The sequence below is a fragment of the Aspergillus ibericus genome (genome assembly GCF_003184845.1).
Source record: "Aspergillus ibericus CBS 121593 unplaced genomic scaffold BO80scaffold_28, whole genome shotgun sequence".
Lineage (NCBI taxonomy): Eukaryota > Fungi > Ascomycota > Eurotiomycetes > Eurotiales > Aspergillaceae > Aspergillus > Aspergillus ibericus.
In genome coordinates, this window is record NW_020292126.1 from 171489 (window position 1) to 192172 (window position 20684).

Sequence of the window (20684 nt, forward strand, 5' to 3'; positions counted from 1 at the left end):
CCAGTGTAGAGTCGCCTCGAGTTAACAGGACTGCTAGGGAGCCCCGAATAGCATGGCGCGGCTGCCGCAGACCGATGACTGTTTGGGGCCGTATGACTCAAGAATGCGGCTGCGGCGATGACTCGCACTCGCTATCGATAAAGCTTCCCCGGTTCCGCTACCCTCGACACTATTCTTCTTGCTTCCCCCTGCCACCGTTCACGACCCGCTGTCATTCACCTGTCTTACTTCTGCCCCCTCAGCGTACTGTTATTAAGTTCCATTCGTTATTCCCTCCTCTCTCTCTTTGTTATCCATACGAGGAATTATGATTACGCGAATACGTGTTTGAGTGCCCAAGAGGCGATCCGATCCATCTTCCGTCCGACCGACTGACGCATCACCTCGCATATTGATATACGACCTGTTCCATATTTTCTTTTGACCTTATCACGAATTAAACCAGCAACATGCCTCCTACGGGACCGAAACTCTCGTTGGAAGAGCGACGCAGAGGGGAGATTGTGCGCATCCTCCCCGCGAAGCAAGCTGGCTTTCCCGCTAACTCTCCGCCCACACGCAGGCACTCAGCGAATTCGCGGAATACGCTGAAAAGCAACAGGCCCAACGCTCTGCTCAGTATGTGCCTAGCGACAGCGGCTATGAAACGGCATCTCGAGTCTATGAAGACCACGCTGAATTGGATATTCTTGACCAGTTGGAGCTAACCGACGCCCCGAAGTCGTTCAAGCTGAAGGACTTGTTGCTAGGCACTGGCGAACAACCCGAGGAGCACCTGCAGGCGTTGGCCAGCATTCTGCAGTCTCGCATTGATGAAGGACACGGAGAGACGCTCTTCGATCTCGGCCTCGAGGATGGTGGGGAGTCTATGTCCTTTGACCTTGACCAGTGGAATACGGCTCTCCGACGCCTGCGGGAAGCGGCGGATACGCTCCCAGCGCACTGTCGGATTCTTGTGACCTACAATGTCGGTGGGCCTGAGGAATCGCGGGTGAAACATGAGCGCATCAAGGGCTCTTGGGGAAAGCTCCTTATCCGGCAGCCCGCGGGTACTGTGGAGGAAATGGCGGAGATTCGAGTGGCCGTCGTTGGCAATGTCGACGCAGGTAAGAGTACCATGCTAGGTGTTCTCGTAAAGGGAGGCCTGGATGATGGCCGCGGCAAGGCCCGGGTCAACCTGTTCCGTCACAAGCACGAAATCGAGAGCGGTCGGACCAGCTCTGTGGGAATGGAGATCATGGGGTTCGATAGCCGCGGTGATATTGTTGGCAGCGCCCAGGGGCGGAAGGTGTCCTGGGAAGACATAGGACGGCGTTCTGCCAAGGTCATCGCCTTCTCCGATCTGGCTGGCCACGAGCGTTACCTGCGAACTACGGTATTTGGCATGCTGAGCAGCAGCCCCAATTACTGCCTGCTGATGGTTGCAGCCAATAATGGTCTCATTGGCATGAGCAAAGAGCATTTGGGTATCGCATTGGCTTTGAATGTTCCGGTCATGGTTATCGTCACCAAGATTGATATCTGCCCGCCTCAGATTCTACAGGAGACCCTTTCCCAGCTAAACAAGATCCTCAAATCGCCCGGTGCTCGCAAGATTCCCGTCTTTGTGAAAGATATGGAAGAAACCATCAACACAGCGACGCAGTTCGTGAGCCAGCGGATCTGTCCGATCTTCCAAGTATCCAACGTCACCGGAGAGAATCTGGAGCTCGTTCGTACGTTCTTGAACATCCTTCCTCACCGCGGCCAATATAATGTTGACGCGCCGTTCGAGCTTTTGATCAACGACACGTTCTCAGTTCCTCACGTGGGCACAGTAGTGTCTGGAGTGGCCAAGTCAGGGGTGATACACGCCGGTGATACAATTTTGGTTGGGCCTGACTCACTGGGTCAATTCACGACTACTACGATCAAGTCCATTGAGCGCAAGCGGATCCAGGTCAATGCTTGCTTTGCGGGCCAGTCCGGTTCGTTCGCCTTGAAGCGTGTCCGACGAAAGGAGGTCCGCAAGGGGATGGTTGTTCTCAAGAAATTGGACCAGCCTCCCAAAGTCTACAGAGAGTTTGTTGCCGAGGGTGCGTCTTCTCGCGTTTGTCCGATGTACTCGATCTGTTTCGCTGACGATGAATAGTTCTCATTCTTTCCCATGCTACCACGATTAAGCCTCGATACCAAGCAATGCTGCACGTCGGTGCGGTCAGCCAGACATGCTCCGTCATTGATATTGATCGCCCGTTTATTCGGACGGGGGATCGTGCAATGGTGGCGTTCCGGTTTGTCCAACGTCCCGAATTTCTGGCCCCTGGAGATCGTGTGCTTTTCCGCGAGGGAAAGACGAAGGGGCTGGGGATTGTCAAGAGCGTTGGATATGACCCCAAACACCCTTTGAATCCTGAGGCGAAGAGTACAGCCGAGGGTAGCAAACAGGCGTGACCGGTTCCGTGCTCTTACCCCATGGAGCCGAATCCAGGATTAGGCAGGAGTTCATATTCGGCTACAAGAACCTTGGGCTTTTCGCGAAATGACACATAGTATTTAATTCTGGCGGTGACCGGTGACCTTGTCGTTGTGTGGCGTTGGAGGGATGGCTCTATGTGCGAGTCAATGTTCAAGTTTAAGGCGCCCCTCAGGGTCTTTTTCCCGTTCATAAAATTTCAATTGACTTTGTTTTTGGTCCTCTTGCTCTCTTTTCGCTGCCGCCAGTTGGTTGCTTGAGGGACCCACGTGACAGGTGACGTTCCTTGACGTCACGGGCCGGAAGTGATGACATCGCGGGTTGGCGATCAGCTCTCCATGGCCACCGCAGTCTGCCTCATTGCTGGGCCATTGTGTGCTATTTCTCCCTGTCGCTGACGTACTATATACTGTGCTGTTCGCATGTTCTTCTAGAAGAACTGCAGCCCGCTGATTAACCAGCCTTCCAGGAAACTCAGGACCCAACTCTGACGACAGATACCTTTGATCGTCATTCCTATTCACATATAAATCAAGCTCCCCGACCTCTCTGGTGTGCTGCAATTCATACTTTAACAATATTTGAACACAATCATCATGGAGACCTTAAACAATACCTTTACCAATGCCTCAAACTCTCTCTGGGGTGAGGTCCATCCCACCCAGACCCCAGACAACCCGCTTGCTGCACAGCATGGCGACGAGCCTCTCTCCGGCATTCAAGGCAAGGGAACTGCTACTGATCCCTATGATGCTGGAAACCGCGACGGTAAGCTCCAATCTTCTGTCCTGACCCACGCCTTGACCTTCCACGCACGCTCAATCGACGAACCAAAAGCATTTACTTGATAGATAGCTGACGTTGACATTCATCTAGAACAACCTGGCGCCCCTACCACAAGAGAAAACACAGCCGTGATCCCCGAAGCATTGGCATCGATTGATGTTGACCACGCCCGCAACCCCAAGTCTCCCAGCAACGCGGACTTTGGCCCCAAGAACGTCTTCATCGACGAACCTTCCCGGACACAGAAGATGAACTACCCCACGGGAAACACCACCACCTCGGGTGCCAAGCAATGGCAGTCCCAGAGCGGCGGTCTCCCGGAGCAGCGCACCCAGCGTTCCACTTACGGTCAAGGGAGCCCGTATCCTCAGACCCAGAAAGGCAGAGGAGATGCTGGCTCGTCGGGTACTAGTGGTGCATATGCATACACCAGTCTGGGAAATCCCTATGCACAGAAGGGCGGGGATCTCGCCGAATCTTCCTCGGCTACGAGTGTCTACTCGGACCAGGAAGGAGCGTATCCTCAGAAGAGCAGAGATCTTGCTGGAACCTCCTCGGCTACTAGTGGTGCGTATGCCTACTCGGGCCAGGGAGCACAGGATACCCTTGCTGTTCGAGACCCCGCGTCCAAGGACCAGGGACTCAAGGCAGAGTCAAGCCCCAGTAGTGGACGGGTCGTTCAGAGCATGCCTGATAACGCGGGTACTGGGTCTTTGCAGAAGGAAAGGGATTCCGTTGGTCCAGTGATGACTGCAGGAGTCACTGGCAAGGGTGCCAAGAGCAACATCGACAGTGCAGGTGCCGGCTCTTTGCAAAAAGAAAAGGAATATGCCAGCCCAATCGTGGCCGAAGGAACCACCAGCCAACCGGGAGTCAAGAGTACAACAGACAGCGCTGCTACCGGCTCATTACAGAAAGAAAAGAAATCTCTCAGCCCAAGGACAGCCGAAGGCGCTGTCGACAAGCAGGGAGCGGTGGGCACGATTGACAGTGCCCCGACACTCCCACAAGGCAAGGAGTCCGCAAGCAAATCAATCCCCGATGGAGCCAACGGCGTAGCTTCCAAGAGCCCAATGGATGACAAGGAGGCTCAACTTCAGCAGAAAGCAAAGTCACCCACAGAGAAGACAGCAGCAGAGAAGCCATCGATGGACAAATCCACCACCTCCGGAGGCATCGTCGACTCGACCCAAAAAGGCAGCAAAGAAGAAACCACCGACGGCACAATGGATTCCAAGTCTCCAGAGCAAAAAGGCAAAGACACCGCCAGCGCGGACGACAACGCTACTAAAGAAGTCGCCCGGAACAACAAAGTCAGCGAGGAAGCCCTCCGCGGTCCCAAGACTCCCGCTCCAAGGGAACCATACGAATTTGAGAAGCGCTTGGATCAGCGCCGAGTGAGTCGCTCGAAGCAAGGTCAGCACCCTCTTCTCTCTTCCCCTTTAAGCATATATCTAGACACAGCTAGCTAATACGTAATTGTAATATTTAGGCACCGACGCCGGCAAAACCTCCGACGAAGGCGCCCAAAACAAAGGCAAAGAAAGCTCGAGCTCGAGCTCTCATAGCCATAACCCCATGACCACATTGAAGGAGAAGGTGTCCAAGGTCTTGCATCACAACAGCAGCAACAAGTCATGATTTACCTATCTACCTACCTACCTTATATCACCCCTCAGGGAAGGGGAAGAAACATCAATTGGGCTTATCCTCACAATCGAGGTTAATCAATCATGCGTTTTTGAATAATGAGTTGGTAGAATGAGTGTGTTCTATTAGTAACTAATTGATGTTTGATATCCGGTTCAATTGTGATTTGGGTTTAATCTGGGTAATGAATGTCAATTGATTTGACCATATTTTATTTCTTTCGTATCGAGCAGAGAGATTCTTGAAACTTCTCTCTCTGCATGGTAGGATTAGCTAATTATACCGATCACCTATACAATCAGTAATCATACCTCGCGATCATATGCATGCTATACACCAATCTATATCAAAAGAATCCTGACCCGAAACCACCAAGGTATCAATCATCATCATCATCATCATACATATACCAACAACAATAAACTCCAACCCAGTTGCTTCACTCAAACAACAACCTCAACTCCTCAATCCGCTCTTTCTTCTTCTCATCCTCCGATCCATCCCCACCCACCCGGAGCCCCAACGACCCCGCAATATTCATCTTCCGTTCCTGGACGCGCAGCATCCGACCCTCAATGGAATCCTTCACCACGAAGCGCGTCACGTTCACATCCCGGAGTTGACCCATTCGATGAACACGGTCAATAGCTTGAGCTTCGATCGCGAAACTCCACCAGGGATCCATCATGAAGACATTACTTGCTGTTGTGAGGTTCAGGCCGACGCCGCCGGCGCGGAGACTGATGAGGAGGACTTTGGGAGGGGGCGTGGAGGGGGCGGGTCTGGTGCGCGAGTGACGAGGGAGATCTGTGGCTTCTGCTGCGTCGATCTCGTCCTGGTCGAAGGTGTTGTCTCGGTTGAATTGGGCGAGGGTTTCGGCGCGGGCCTTTTGGGGCATTGTGCCGTCGAGACGGACGTGCGGGATTCCGGCTCGGGTGAGTTGCGGGGCGATGAGGTCGAGGAAGCTGGTAAATTGGGAGAAGACGACGGATTTGGTGTTGGAGGGGACGCGGGTGAGGTGGGCGAGGAGGGCGTGGATCTTGGCGGAGGTGTGTGAGGAGGGGGAGAGGGGGTTGACGCGTCGGAGGGAGATTCGGGGAGAGGCTTGGGAGGCTGTTGGTGGTGTACTGTTGTATATGTCGTTGTCGGGGGGTGATGAATTAGATTGATGGCGGATCACCTCGAAAATGTCCCGGGATGTGATGGGCGCCCGGCATGAGAAGCATCGAGGGGGCACGCCCTTGTCGGTCTGGTGGCGGATAAAGTCTTCTAGACATTTCTTGCATGCGCTATGCCAGCAGGATGTGACTGCAGGATCGATCATGGGTTCTTCGGCACAGATAGGACATTCGCCGCTGGACTCGTTCTGAATCTGCTTCAGCGCGTGAGCGGTGAATTTGGCCATGGGGTCTTGGGGCTCGTTGGATTCGACTGCTTCTGTGGTTGCCTTGAAGCGGTCGATGAGATCTTGTAGGTCCATGTCGTCTTTGAGGTCGGCGGTTGCATCGGCGGCCGCGGCCGCGTCTTCCTCATCCGCAACGATGGCTTTGTTGCGAGTGAGGATGGGATGACAGCATGTCTGCCGGAGACGGAGGATCTGTGCGAAAATGGTGGAATACGACTTCAACAAAGTACCGGCTTCAACGTTGTGATTGAATGTCTGCTTGGCCCGGGTATAGATGAGATCGTAAATCTCCCGTTCCTGCTCTGGAAGTTCGACTTCCTCAATCGTAATGGTTCGACGCGGTAAAGGCACCAGAGGCTCACCCTCCGGGGTTTTCATTGTTTTAGTACGTCGGAGCACCAGAGGCTCAAGGACGGTTTGCACTACGTTCAGAGCGCGCACGTAGTCCTTGGACTCGAAAGGAACTGTGATAAACGTCTTCCAGAAAGAGAAATTGTTCCAGGGCTCGACCTTGAGGAATCTCACGAGGCTGAACAGGTCTTCAAGGCGATTGACAATTGGGGTTCCTGTAAGCACCCATCTGTGTGTTGCCTTGAGTTCGTAGCACGCCTTTGCTGTCTTGGACTGGCGGTTCTTGATCATGTGAGCTTCATCGACGATAATACGGAAGAAGTCCACTGAGAACAGACCACCGGGGGCGACGGAAGAGAACAATGTGGATACATGCTGGCGGTATTCCGCGAGGACAACCCCGTAGCTGGTGATGATCAGATTGGTGGCAGCCGCATTGCCTGCAGCACACAGCTCCTTGAGATTAATGTTCTTGTCCGCCCCGTAATACATCAGCACTTTCATCGTTCCCGGCTGCGAAGCCTTCAAGGCCTCACTCTCCCACTGTGCCAGGAGGGACGTGGGTGCGATGACGAGGGTAGTATGCGGAGCAGAGACGACCCCAGCAGACGACTGGGGTAGCCTCACCAAATCGCCAGGGTTCTGTGGGGCAACTCGATGGGAGTGGACCAAGCTGAGCATCTCAATCGTCTTACCCAGGCCCATTTCGTCTGCCAGGATACCTCCGAGGCAATGCTGTTCTTGTACTGGGAACTCAATGCTCAACTCTCCAGAGTACGGGTTCACATAAAACTGGTCAACACCCTCTACAGCCGGGAGATCCTTGTCGTCAACATCCTTAGACGGCCAGGTATACTCTTCCCATAGTGGATGCAGCGATGTCTCCCTCCCAGACTTATTGTCCTTCTCCTTGGCGAGCATCCAGTACAGCGCTTGCTTCTGGTATTTTCGAAGATTCATCGTGAACGATGACGCAGGTTCCGCCTCAGGCATGTTGAAGTCGAAAGACTGAGCCTTCTTGTAGAGCGTATCAAGCTGGTCTTCTTCGAGCTCCGGGGTATCCTCCTCTTCTGACGAGCCGTTGTTTGTCTGGTTTTCCTTTTTCACTCGCTCGTACTGTTCCGACATCTCTGCCGCACGAAGCAATCCTTCTTTCTTGTGATTCCGTGTCATGTCATTGATGGATGACGGTTGGAGGCCAATTTCATCGAAGAGTTTCACCAGAGCCACTTGACGAAGGCGCAACCGCTTCTCCTCGGTACTTTCTTTCTCCTCGAAGTAAGCGATCGATCTGTTATCATCAACTGCTTCATCAAGGATCCGAGGCTGAAATGCCTCGATGCGCAAATAGCACCACAATTGCAAATATATGGTGTCATTCACTCGGATCCGGTCAGGCGCGTATACACATACAGCGTCGAACTTGCACACCTTCTGGTCTAATAGAGTCGATACCCACTCAGCCGTCTCCCGAGGCAGCCTTCCGATTTCCTGACCGGATTTAGTGGTGAACCGCGTGAGAACGTCGCCTTTCTGATTGGCAATGAGTTTCCCCGCGCGATTGCGCTTGGAGATCGGCTGAGATCGTGTACGATCAATGTTGACATGATCCCCATGTTTGAGTATTCCTGTTCCACTCCTTGTGGCCCAGCCTCCCACGCCAAATGCACCTATATATCTCTGCGAGGGCTGAGTTGCACGGCGAAGCGGCTTATCTGCTGCAGGACTCTCGGTGTGTAATTGCGATGCTGCCAGCGAGGGCTCTGTGTTCATTGGTGGCTGTACAGGAAGCGACCGTTGGCGAGATGTGAGGGTTGTCTGATTCCGAGCTCCATTGACAGGGGAATTCTTCCACGAACCATCGAAATAGATGTTGACTGCCCTCTCGAGGTCACCGCCGGCTGCATTTCGAATCTTCTGCAAGGAGTCTGCAGAGAGATGTTCTCCGACAATACTTGTGAACGTCGCTGTATCAAATCCATCGGAGACCTGCCCGCATGTTTCCGCCGTCAAATCCGCAGTGTGGCGTTCTGCATGTGCAACATCTTTCTCCTCACGGGGAACGGCATGGCTCTCGTTTCGCAAGGATCCATCGAGGAAAGAAACCGATCCGTTGAGTTGAGTGTTCTCGGATGCTATATCTTGAGTTTCAACTCCATTGCTCTCGTTCAAGGACGAAGAAGCAGAGGTGTCGAGATTTGCGGGAATAGGATCGTTAGTCGGTGGGGAGGCAACATCTTCTTCATCCACGAAAAAGCGCCTTTTCTTCAAGGGCCGCTCATCCGCATCATGGAGATTCATCCTGCATGGGCACCGTCCCTAAGCGTTGCTGTCCGGGCCTTGGTGAAAAATCCAGGGACGACCGGAGAGATCGACGAGATTAATGGGCGGCCGGAAGACGCGCCGAGACGCGATGGACCTTCGGCCCGACGTCATTTCGCGCTGCAGCCAATGGCCAATCATAAGTCTCCGAAAGGAACAAGAAAAAAGACGAGGATTGCTTGCTCTCCACGGCCGAGCTTATCAGAACAGCCTCCCAGTCCCCAGTCCCGATACTGGCAGTGGATCGCGCGTGACCGGTAAGTGATGTGCCAGTGATGCCCATTCTCTTCCTGGTACCGAATTTCTAGACTGACCGCTTCCGTCAAGAACTTCCACGCGCGATGCGCCAGAGCCATCTCTCCACAACCTTCTAAATCACCATCCACCACCATAGTCAATCAGGTCCAAAATGTCTCTCTCCAAAAACATCATCCGGCCATGTCGCACAAACCAGCAAATCTGCCGATACGCCCTATCCCACCGACGACTGCAACGACCCCAAGAACGCCACTTCAGCCGATCCAGCCCCGTCGCCGCCAGCTCCGTGACAGGCGCAGCAGAAGCCGAAGTACAAGCAGCCCAGAAATACTGCTCAGATCTCCTCCTGTAAACACCGCCAGTCCCTCAATCAACCCATTCCCCCATCTAACCCACCCTCACTACAGAAAATATGACCGTCCCTCATACACACTCAGCACCTTCATCCCCCGCAACGCACACACCTTCTACATCGCCCTCCGCGCCCTCAACGTCTCCCTCTCCATGATCCCCGACACCACCTCCTCCCACACAATCGGACTCATGCGTCTGCAATTCTGGCGCGACGCCATCGCCAAGACCCTCTCCGGCTCCCCGCCCAAAGAACCCATCGCTATTCTCCTCGCCTCCGCCATCTTCGACCTGAGTGCACGAACCCAAGGCCGCGCCCGGATCAGCAAAGCCTGGTTGAACCGGATGATCAACGCGCGCGAACAAACCCTCACCAACGATCCCTATACCAATATCGCGGCCCTCGAGTCCTACGCTGAAAGTACCTACTCGACGCTGCTATATCTGACTCTGTCGGCGTTACCCATGACCTCCGTCACGGCAGACCATGTCGCATCGCATATTGGAAAAGCAGCGGGGATTGCAGCCGTGCTGCGCGGACTACCGCTCGTGGCGTTTCCGGCTGCGTCGAGTAGTCAGCGTCCGGACCAGGCTGGTTCTGGTATGATGGCTGGGGGCGCGAAGCAGGGGGCGGTGATGTTACCGTTGGATGTGATGGCGCAGACGGGGGTGAAGGAGGAGGATGTGTTTCGGTTAGGTGCGGAGGCGCCGGGGTTGCGGGATGCGGTGTTCACGGTGGCGACTCGGGCGAGTGATCATCTCATTACGGTGCAGCAGATGCTGAGCAATCTGCGGGCGGGGCAGGATGTGGGTCATGAGTTTGAGCATGAGGGTGAGGAGGGACATCAGTATGGTGCGGAGCAGGATCTGTTTAAGGAGCATCGTAATGAGACTCCCTTGGAGGAGGTGAATCGTGCCTTTGGGGTTTTCATGCCTGCCGTTGGGACACGGCTGTGGCTGGATAGGCTGGAGAGTGTGGACTTTGATATCTTCAGACCGGAACTTCTCCGGTCGGATTGGAAGCTGCCCTGGAAGGCTTATATGTCTTTTACGCGGAAGACGCTCTCGTGAGTGGGCTCGTTGTGGCCTGTTCAAAATGTACGATTATTGTATTATATAATAGAGGTACAATGGTGTGGTAATGTACATGAGCTTCATACATATCGTCTGTCTAGGGATGGTCATCTATTGGCGAATACTGCTAGGAATCAATCCAATGCTATCTTGGCGATGCGGTGGGTTATGCTCTTTGCGTGGCTCTCTTCCGCTGTCTGTTCCTCCGAGAGCTGGTGATCAACCGCTTCTGGGCGAGCAACACCAAGTAACGCTGGAGTTTGTCGCGCCTGTGCACATGGTTAATGATGCCATTGGCTCACGCAGAGTAAACTCACATCAGGAAAGCGGTCGTTGCGAACACAAAAGGGACCGCGATCATCCAAAAGTATCTGCACACTGGGTTAGCGACGATGAAAGCGATGGCATATAGACTGACGCATCACTATGTTTGATAGCAGAGAACTGCTCGAAGTTCATCCCAAAGTAACCCTGATGACAGTCAGATAAGTAGTATAGGATGGGACGGTCATGACTCACAGTCAAGAAAGTTAGAGGAAGATAGAAACAGGTCACAAGGGTGAGTTGTTTCATACTTTCGTTCTGGTATGCGCCTAATTACTGTCAGCTCAATGCCAATATAAGAGGTAAAAGCTGAACTCACCGATTGTATTGAAGATCAGGTCAATCATATTATCGGCCGCCCTTCTCATCTGATCATATCCCTCGACGATCGTGATACAATGATCCAACGCATCTCCCAAGTAGGTATGACACATGGTACTGATAGAAACGCTTGATCCACCCAGACTTTTGAGATTCGGAGTGGCCGTGCCAATGTACGGACCCCAATCATTGGTAGGGGTCGCTGTTCCGACGTTCCTCAAGACTCCAAGGCCAGGGGTATGGACAGGTTCAGACCGATGGTCACGAAGCGCATTGATGACGGTCACGATTGGTTGCATACAATTCCGCAGAATTGCTATCTCAGAGGTGAGTACATACAGACTTTTGGACTGATCCACATCCGGATCTGTCAAAACCTCGAGCTCAAGGTCACCAATGACATCCTGATAAGCTGTAGTCACCGGTATGGCCAGGTCAATTATGGCATCTAAAATAGCCTGTACGACCATACTAGCATCACACGACTGACGTAGCATTGTCTCCGGAGAACTGAGACGCCGGACGATCGGGCCTTCGACATCATCTGCGCTCGTCTCGAAGAATGACGTTACCGTATTATCCGCGTGCAAGAAAATCGAGACCTGCTCGAGAGTGACACAAAGCCCTTTTGCCGCTAGAATAGCATGGCGCTCCATGAAGGCGATTCGGTCCTCGTTCGGGCCGCCTCGGTAGCGTTGGATGCTCCGAGGGATAAGCCTAACGTCTGACGCATCTCCAAGGTCAGATGCTTTCGATGGAGTTTGTCGTAAGCCCGAAGAAACACTGATTCCAGAAGGTCCATCCGGGCTGCCATCCTCCCGGGATTTCGGACGAAAGAGGTCCTTTAAGGCTTCCAAAACCAGCTTTCGTTTGGTAGGCCTTCTCAAAGAGACACTGCTCGCCGCAGAGCCTTTTCGTTCGTTCATCCATGGATTTTGCCCGTCATCACTGTCTCCCTCAGAATCACTGTCATCTTCTTTGAGCTTTATCAGCTTCTGTAGTTTGAGCACGATATATGCATGATCGGAGTACCAGTCAACCTTGGTGCGGTTGGTCGCATTAATCAGGTCCTCAATTGCAAGTCTGTGTAGACCTTTGTGATTACCCAAAACCCTGATGGCATCCCAGCTGAGCCCATTGACATTGATCCATCTGCATTGTACCCAAGGCTCTTTCTCTCTTGCAAGAAACGGTTCCAGCGAATCATTATCCAGAACATACTGTCTCATATCATGCTGCGAGAAATCCACGACAGTAATCTCACTTTTCCCATGTAAGTCTGTGGGGGTCGATGCCATCCATTCCGTACTGTACGCAGGGAGCGGCTGGTTGGGGTCAATGCCTGGCTCCGTCCCGGGCTGCCAATTCGGATCGTGGGCGCCATCTTCACGATAGTATGAGCGGGCGGTTGTGGAGCGCCTGATACGGTTCCGAACGGTTTCCCGGGAGTTGAACCTGGCAGCAGTGCTGAAAGTTTCGGGGGGAGGGGATGGGGGCTCCTTGGTAGTTGGCGAAACCGGTGGATTAGGGGCTCGCGGATTTGCCTCGACATCGGCTATGTCTTGAGAAGAGTGCAACTCCGTCGCCAACTGCGCATGGTCTATCGAATGAATGCTCATGGTTGCGGTGATGGGGTATTCGATTCGGCTTGTGGTTTATGGTAGGATTCTTAAATCGGTGCCATCAGAAAACGGCGCGCAAAGAAATGGAGGTAGACTGCCATGCTGTGGTCAGAATAGAGGATAGGAGCAAACTGGAGGACGATAGCGTTCTTCCTACAAAGGTGCTCAGGTAGGTGTAACTATGACGGGGAGAAGTGATCTGCTGGGGTGGAAAGAACGTGGGCACTTGGGAGCGCTAAAGCGCTTCAAGAAGATCGCTATCGCGGGGTATGACGTCGCCGGGCGCGAACATCCAAGCAAGGGGCAAGAATTTGACAAGGGAGAATTAGCCAGCTCGGATACAGAAAACGTCCGGTTATTGCGGGGAAAGATATATGTTCTTCATTGGATGGACAAGCCACTAGTGATTCTTAGCTACTGTAAGCTTATCCATTAGATAGAGCCCCTGATATGGCGCGACGCTGCAGTCTATGCCCAAACTCTTTTCTTATCCATCGCATGAAAATTCCCAGTACTTCCATGCACAATAAGCGGCAGAAGGCTGAAAACACGTTTCCGTGCCGAAATGGTTCAGCTATTTCAAGCATCACCGTGAGATTGCGGGATTTACTTCGACCTTGCCTCTCAGAGGGTGAGATACTTTTCAGGTCCAACACCTGAGTCACAGGCATTGCGATCTGTAGATCTAGCTCACTCAGCATGGGCTGAAAGACATAAATATGGCTGACCGATCAATATGGCGAGAGAAAGAGTACGATGGGAGACACAGGCTTCCGTCCCTGGTGGTTGCTTCAGTTCTGTACCAGTGAAGCAGTGGATAGCGGAGGATGGCTCAACAAAGTGAACCAGTGTAATGTTTGCACCTATTCATTCGCTTCTCTTCTCCTCCGAGTAGTGAGCTTGATCTGTAAAGGTATGAGGTTCCTCTTCGGACCGGGTAAATCATTTCTGGAGAGCGGTTTCCTGCACACAGGACAAGTGCCCCGAGGGCCTTTGCCAGAAGTATCCGCGCGCTGTTCTTCGCTAAACTTTAAAGTGTCGATGATACATTTATGACAGAAAAGATGCCCTTGTGAACAGTCAGCTAAAGCCTCTTTGCAATCCTCAAGCATAGAACGTACCACATGCAGTGCTAGTGGCATCAACAGGAGTGTCCATGCAGACCGGACATTTGTACGCAGTGAGAACAGAACGCCCCTCGCCATTATCTAGGGATTGTTGCGCGAGTATGACATCTGCTCGTTGCTTGGCCTGTGTTTTTGAAACCGGGTTTGTATCCTCCCCTGCTGTAAGATCGACGGACTCGATCTCATTTGCGTTTCGCTCCGAGTTACTTGTTCTACGCCGTTTCCTTTCATGGCCGGGAGTCTCTGGGGTCTCGATGCTCCCGCGAGAAGCCCGACGAGGCTCTGATGGCGAAGAGACTATTGAAATGTGATGAGCGGCCGAAGCTCGATGTCTGGGAGACATGTCCTCCATGATGGAACAAGCCTGATGTCGGTCCGATTTTGTATTGTCGGAAGGGCGAGCGGGAGGGAGGGGTAGCGCAGTTGACAACGAGACGAGAACGGAGCCGTAGTAAATAATCAAGGACCTAAAACTATTCAGCGGCGATATGTAAGCTAAGCTGTGTCATCCCAAAGACGGCACCGAAAACGCTCCTAGTGCAAATAAGTCGAGTCGACGGAGGCAAGACGATAGGAGAATAATCAATAATCACAGCGGGATGTGGCCGGCAAATGTGGCTTATCGATGCCCGATAACCGTCGAAGTCCCCATTGTGGTAGGCGGTCACCACGCGGCGGAGGGAGATTTTCCGAAAGGCTTCGATCATGACGCTGGGATTATTCCGCGATAGGAAAGAAAGTACGAGCGCTCCTGGAACGCCTGGCTCATCTCGTCGCAATCTTGATCACGCAGCATTGGCTGCGAAGCCCACGTTACCATGCCATGGGGATAATTTCCATCCTATAATCCAATCAGAAAATGCTTTGGGGTCATCCCTGCACTCCCTCTCATAGGGGTGTCGTACGCTTTTATTCGCAGAAATTGCGCTCGCCACGCATCGTCCGCTCACAGCATTCATCATTGCTAGCAAGGTATCTTGCTACGCAGCCCTCAGTGCACAATGCTGATGAAAACCCTCAACGGGAGTCTCTCGCGGGTAAGTGGTTCCAGTTTTCCCGGGTTTGCGACAGCTTCATATACTGATTTCGTAGTTCCCGCTTCGGCTAGGTTCAACGAGATCGGAGTCCAACAATTGAGTGACCATGTCTACTCCCAAGTGTTTCTTCAGAAAGCGAATCCGCCAGATCCGGGATTAGTTGCGTTGTCGAAGGAACATCTGTCGCGCCATGACTTGCTAGGAAAATCTCAAGATGCCGCCGAGCCGATCGCCTTTGATATGCCCGAACTTCAAGGGCAATCGCTTGACGAACATTTCTTCAAACTGGGAATGGATTCATCGGAGCCGTACCTCGGATATGCGAAACAATACACCGTGGTGAACTCTCCGGAGAAGCCGCGCAAATGGATTAAACGCAGTGGATGGACGAAGTACAGCGCCGACGGCTCGTGGGAACCCGTTGACGCGCCAAATGAGGCCATGTTGACTTTCGACACCGAAGTCATGTACAAGGAGCATTCTTTTGCAGTCATGGCTTGCGCGGTCAGTCCTACGGCTTGGTATGCTTGGTTATCGCCCTGGCTACTGGGAGAGTCGGAAAACGAAGTCCAGCTCATCCCGCTTGGAGATCCGACCCAGTCGCGAATTGTCGTCGGCCACAATATCGGATATGATCGGGCTCGTGTTCTCGAGGAATATGATATGGCGCAATCTCGTAATTTTTTCCTGGATACCATGTCACTTCACGTGGCAGTAAACGGCATGTGTTCGCAGCAGAGGCCTACCTGGATGCGACACAAGAAGAACCGGGACCTGAGGAACAAGATCGCCAGTGAAAATAATTCGGTGGAGCTGGCAGCCCTGCTGGAAAGTAAAATGCTCAGTGATGAGGAGGAAGAACTGTGGGTGGGAAGGAGTTCTGTCAACTCCCTTCGCGACGTGGCCAAGTTCCATTGCGATGTTACGATTGACAAGGCACAGCGCGACTACTTCGGTGAACTTGACCGAAATGGAATACTAGGGAAGCTGGAAGAGCTCCTCGACTACTGTGCAGCGGACGTGGCAATTACTCACCGCGTGTACAAGAAAGTCTTTCCTAATTTCCTGGAAGTCTGCCCGCATCCGGTCAGCTTCGGCGCCCTTCGGCATCTTTCCTCGGTAATTCTGCCTGTAAATGAGACGTGGAAAGAGTATATCACCAACGCAGAAGGGACCTACCATCAACGCCTCGACGATGTCCAACGAAAATTGATTGAACTTTGCGAGGAAGCCCTGAAAGCCAAAGACTCTCCGGAAATCTATACGAACGACCCTTGGCTACGACAGCTGGACTGGTCTGGCCAGGAGATCAAGATGGTGAAGGGGAAGAAGAAGGATGACCCTCCACGACCAGCTGCCAGACAGAAAAAGCCGGGCATGCCGAAGTGGTATAAGGATCTGTTCGCTACCAACACGGCCGATATCAATTTGACGGTGCGCACTCGGATTGCGCCGATACTCCTGAAGCTGTCGTGGGATGGTCACCCTTTGACATGGTCCGACAAGTTTGGATGGACGTTCAAAGTCCCGCGCGAGCTTGTCAAGAATTATGAAAACCAGCCAGTGGTCCTATGCGACATGTCCGAGGAGAAGAACCCTGAGCTTCAGAATGACCGAAAGAATGTGTTTTTCAAGCTTCCACACAAAGACGGGCCCCAAGCACGCTGCACAAATCCTCTGGCGAAAGGGTATATGCAGTACTTTGAACGCGGAACTCTCTCTTCCCAGTATGCCCTCGCTAAAGAGGCGCTCGAGATGAATGCGTCTTGTTCCTATTGGATCAGTGCGCGCGATCGCATTATGGGTCAGATGGTAGTGTACGAGGATCAAGTGCGAGGGCCGAGCTCTAGTGAGAAGGCTGATCATCGACTCGGCTTCATTCTTCCCCAGATTATCCCGATGGGAACCATTACTCGAAGGGCCGTGGAGAACACCTGGCTCACAGCCAGTAACGCAAAGGGGAATCGTGTCGGGTCGGAATTGAAGGCCATGATCAAAGCTCCACCCGGCCACGTGTTTGTCGGCGCAGACGTCGACTCCCAGGAGCTCTGGATCGCCAGTCTCGTTGGAGACGCGCAGTTTCAGATCCACGGTGGCAATGCCATCGGATTCATGACTCTGGAAGGATCCAAGGCCGCAGGAACGGATATGCACTCCCGCACAGCCTCGATTTTGGGCATCTCCCGCAACGATGCCAAGGTGTTTAACTATGGGCGTATCTACGGTGCCGGCGTCAAGTTTGCTGCTACTTTACTGCGTCAGTTCAATCCGTCGATGACGGAAAGGGAGACCCAGGAGGTTGCAACCAAACTGTATAAGGAAACCAAGGGTACTCGTACGACTCGTCGTATACTGAGTGAAGGGCCGTTTTGGAGAGGCGGGACAGAGTCTTTCGTGTTCAACAAACTTGAAGAGTTTGCGGAGCAAGAAAGACCCCGAACCCCGACCCTGGGTGCCGGCATCACCGAGGCATTGATGCGACGCTTCATCAACAAAGGCAGCTTCATGACCTCGCGGATCAACTGGGCCATCCAGTCGTCCGGCGTGGACTACCTTCACCTGTTGATTGTGGCCATGGACTACCTGATCCGACGCTTCAACATCGCCGCTCGTCTGGCCATCACCGTCCACGATGAGATTCGCTATCTGGTCAAAGACGAGGACAAATACCGAGCGGCTCTGGCTTTGCAGGTCGCTAATGTGTGGACGCGCGCTATGTTTTCGCAGCAAGTCGGAATCAATGACCTCCCTCAGTCCTGCGCCTATTTTTCGGCCGTCGACATCGACCACGTCCTACGCAAGGAGGTGGATATGGACTGTGTGACCCCGTCCCATCCGCACAAGATCCCTCACGGCGAGAGTCTCGATATTGCTCAGCTGCTGGACAAGAACGAAAAGGCGCGGCTCGATCCGTCCATCACGCCGTTGTCTCCGCCCAGCCCGCAGAAATACCCATACACGCCACGACCGTCCGTCATGTCCTCGCTGCAGGGGTCAAACAATCCGGCATTCATCCGGGCCCAGATCTCCAAAGACGACGGCGAACTCCGCGACATCATCCGCGAGGTCACCAAAACGAGGTCTACCATGGCATCATCAAACACGCGGACTCCGAGCAGTCGCGCCAAAACCACGGGCTCCGTGGCTGCCGGACCCCAAAAAGCCATCTTGATGGACATTGGACCCAGCAGCCTTTACCCTGATTTCAAGAACCTCGCCCCCGGGAGCCGGTCTCCCCAGGTGGGCTTCAACCGTCAAAACTGGAAACCGAGACCGACTGCGCGAGCCTAATGTCACCTCCCACTATTCATTTCTCTTGTCTTGTATATAAACTTGCTTGCCGTGTTGGAAGTAAGCCAGCACGGCTTCTTCTCTATTACTTCATTTGTTGAATCTCTTCGACGAGTTGTATTATCCCGAAATCGTTGGTGAAAAAAGCATTGGGACGGCGTCCGGGTACTGCATTCTCGGTCATGTCATTATCTAGGTATGGAAATATGGTGGATGTTCATGATGTTACCAACCAATACCATCAATACAATCAATAATGCAAATACTATGCCAATTCGATAGCCAATACATAGTATGCAGTAGCCATCATTCACCTCTCTTCCTCCCCGGATCAAGAGTATTCCTCCGACTCAACCCCGTTCCCTCTCTCCCACCGCGCAGAATCGCATCACCCTTCTTCCCCAACACCACCTCCAACGCCTGCACCAACGCCGTCGAATCATACCTCATGCCCAGAGCCACCTCCTCCTCCCCCTCATTCGAGACAATCTTCCTCCCATACAACCGTAACGTCTCAATCCCCATCTCCGCCAACCGCTCCCGATCCACCCGCGGCGTCCCCGGCCCATCCAAATGCAAAACATGCGTCACGTACGCCGAATACGGCAACCTACCCCCTCCCTCCCCATCCCCACCAACACCAACCCCCCGACTCTCCTCCCCCGCCCCAGCAATGGCATCCACAAAATCCACCGCCGTGAACGCACCCCCCCTCGGCCCAGTCTCCCGATCCAACGACCCATTCAGAATCAAAATCTTATGCCGCGCCGGCCCCATCGCAATCGCCTGCCCGACCCCCCGTAGAATCAACGACGGGATGATAGACGTATACAGGGATCCGATACTGTAGATGATGGCTTGTGCGTCGTGGAGGGATTCCAGGACGCGGGGGTTCGCGGGAGGTCGGATTTCTTGGCCGTAGGGGTTGATGTACCAGATGCGGGTGATGCGGGCGGGGAGGTCCTCGGGGTCGGATTTGTTGAAGCGGATGTTTTTGTGGCGCAGGGTGGGGAGCGTGCCCGGGGGGTGGGATTCGTCGTCGGGGTAGGGGGTTGTTATGGGGGTTGGGGTTGGGGTTGGGGTGGTGATTGGGTTGGGGGTGGAGGAGAGGTAGTCTGGGTCTGGGGCGCCGTCAGCGAGAAGCAGACTGGGACGGCGGGAGGGTTGGAGGGCGGTGGGTTCGCTGGGATGAGAGATGCTGTTTTGGCCGACGATGATGGTGCCGTTGGCGAGGGAGGCGGAGATGTGATGGGAGAAGTTAGAGTTGATGGCGGGGATGACGCGGACGAGGTCGGAGGGGACGCCGCAGATGCTCCCCAGGAGGTAGATGGCGCTTTCGAAGCTACCGCTGAAGAGACGGGCGCCGGTGAGGAAGAGATTGCCGACGCTGGCGGAGGTGAAGTCGAAGGTGGAGGAAGGGGGACGCGCGCGCTTCAAGATCTCGAGGTTCAAGAGGTTGAAGAAGGACCGGATGAGTTCGCGTTTGGCGGGGGTGATGGCTGTCCAGAGACTGGAGGTGCCATCGACGATGGAGTGCCATTCGGCATGGGCGCGCGTGGCATCGGCGGGCAGTCGATGGTTGAAGAGAGCCTTGATGGCGGCGCGTTCGGAATTAGGAGGCGAGTCGGGGATTAACCGGACCAGTCGACCTGAGGCAGGTGGTTAGATATGGGCTTGAGAAGGGGAAAGGAGGAGGGGGGGGGGATGCTTTACTGCGGACGTCGCCAATGCCAGGGCCGCCGAAGATACGGATCAGCTCGGACGAGGAGCCGCCATTGTCGCTGATGGGGATGATGTAGCTGAGGGGACAGTGTTTGCTCTCGCGGACGGCGTGGAAGACGTCGACGAGGTTATTCGCGGCGCTGCCGCCGGAGAAGACCACCAGGCCTCGGTTGGGGGCGGGGGCAGACATGGTTACGACTCGTAGTTGGGACCGATGATCGAGGATGGGAATTGGTCGGGCTACATGCTTTTATAAAAGTTTCACGAAGAGGCCACGGATACCGTTTCGTGTCTCAAACTTCCCGGCGGATTGTGGCTTGGAGCCCAGATGAGGTCCAGATGGCTGCACGCGACCACATGAGCTGCCTCTGGATGGCAACCTGGCAGGAGGTTGAATGCAGTGAATGCATTTATTTCCACGCCTGCCAACCAACTGCCACTGCCAGCCTCCAGCGAATATGCCGACGGCATGTACCTCCCAGTCCGAGTTCGTCAGGCAGATCTCTGCTAAGGAGTACAGTGTGCTCAAGGCATCGTCGCAGCACCTGCTACAGAGAACTCCCTACTGGAATAGTATCAAAGCTACGG

The 20684-nt window shown here is 53.7% G+C and overlaps 8 protein-coding genes across 8 annotated transcripts; 4 read left to right on the forward strand and 4 right to left on the reverse strand.

Moving 5' to 3' along the window:
• Positions 1-77: 77 nt before the first annotated feature.
• BO80DRAFT_124634 (putative GTP binding protein (GTPBP1)) lies at positions 78-2742 on the forward strand. Its single transcript, XM_025713525.1, has 3 exons — positions 78-503; positions 563-2075; positions 2132-2742. Exons 1-3 carry the CDS (start codon positions 450-452, stop codon positions 2431-2433), a joined length of 1869 nt encoding a protein of 622 aa, XP_025573798.1. The 5' UTR covers positions 78-449; the 3' UTR covers positions 2434-2742.
• Positions 2743-3051: 309 nt separating this feature from the next.
• Positions 3052-4882, forward strand: BO80DRAFT_456495 (uncharacterized protein; the record flags this gene model as incomplete). The annotated part of the gene is made up of 5 exons (XM_025722175.1): positions 3052-3223; positions 3332-3602; positions 3735-4113; positions 4156-4657; positions 4734-4882. The coding sequence occupies 5 exons, from the start codon at positions 3052-3054 to the stop codon at positions 4880-4882; spliced, it is 1473 nt and encodes a 490-aa protein (XP_025573799.1).
• A 226-nt stretch (positions 4883-5108) lies between these two features.
• Positions 5109-9015, reverse strand: BO80DRAFT_466107 (DNA repair protein RAD5). Its single transcript, XM_025722759.1, has one exon. It carries the CDS (start codon positions 8946-8948, stop codon positions 5331-5333), a length of 3618 nt encoding a protein of 1205 aa, XP_025573800.1. The 5' UTR covers positions 8949-9015; the 3' UTR covers positions 5109-5330.
• Positions 9016-9169: 154 nt separating this feature from the next.
• BO80DRAFT_410227 (uncharacterized protein) lies at positions 9170-10725 on the forward strand. Its single transcript, XM_025717910.1, has 3 exons — positions 9170-9226; positions 9297-9575; positions 9635-10725. Exons 2-3 carry the CDS (start codon positions 9379-9381, stop codon positions 10647-10649), a joined length of 1212 nt encoding a protein of 403 aa, XP_025573801.1. The 5' UTR covers positions 9170-9226; positions 9297-9378; the 3' UTR covers positions 10650-10725.
• BO80DRAFT_410231 (putative CorA family metal ion transporter) lies at positions 10688-13192 on the reverse strand. Its single transcript, XM_025717911.1, has 5 exons — positions 11296-13192; positions 11172-11245; positions 11071-11123; positions 10970-11023; positions 10688-10921 (listed from the first exon to the last, which is right to left on the reverse strand). Exons 1-5 carry the CDS (start codon positions 12914-12916, stop codon positions 10819-10821), a joined length of 1905 nt encoding a protein of 634 aa, XP_025573802.1. The 5' UTR covers positions 12917-13192; the 3' UTR covers positions 10688-10818.
• A 590-nt stretch (positions 13193-13782) lies between these two features.
• BO80DRAFT_358942 (uncharacterized protein) lies at positions 13783-14389 on the reverse strand (the record flags this gene model as incomplete). The annotated part of the gene is made up of 2 exons (XM_025715899.1): positions 13783-13988; positions 14041-14389. The coding sequence occupies 2 exons, from the start codon at positions 14387-14389 to the stop codon at positions 13783-13785; spliced, it is 555 nt and encodes a 184-aa protein (XP_025573803.1).
• Positions 14390-14786: 397 nt separating this feature from the next.
• Positions 14787-18701, forward strand: BO80DRAFT_503242 (DNA-directed DNA polymerase gamma MIP1). The gene is made up of 2 exons (XM_025724376.1): positions 14787-15083; positions 15139-18701. Exons 1-2 carry the CDS (start codon positions 14906-14908, stop codon positions 18372-18374), a joined length of 3414 nt encoding a protein of 1137 aa, XP_025573804.1. The 5' UTR covers positions 14787-14905; the 3' UTR covers positions 18375-18701.
• Positions 18532-20430, reverse strand: BO80DRAFT_466111 (gluconeogenesis factor YvcK family protein). The gene is made up of 2 exons (XM_025722760.1): positions 20088-20430; positions 18532-20023 (listed from the first exon to the last, which is right to left on the reverse strand). Exons 1-2 carry the CDS (start codon positions 20284-20286, stop codon positions 18681-18683), a joined length of 1542 nt encoding a protein of 513 aa, XP_025573805.1. The 5' UTR covers positions 20287-20430; the 3' UTR covers positions 18532-18680.
• Positions 20431-20684: the final 254 nt, after the last annotated feature.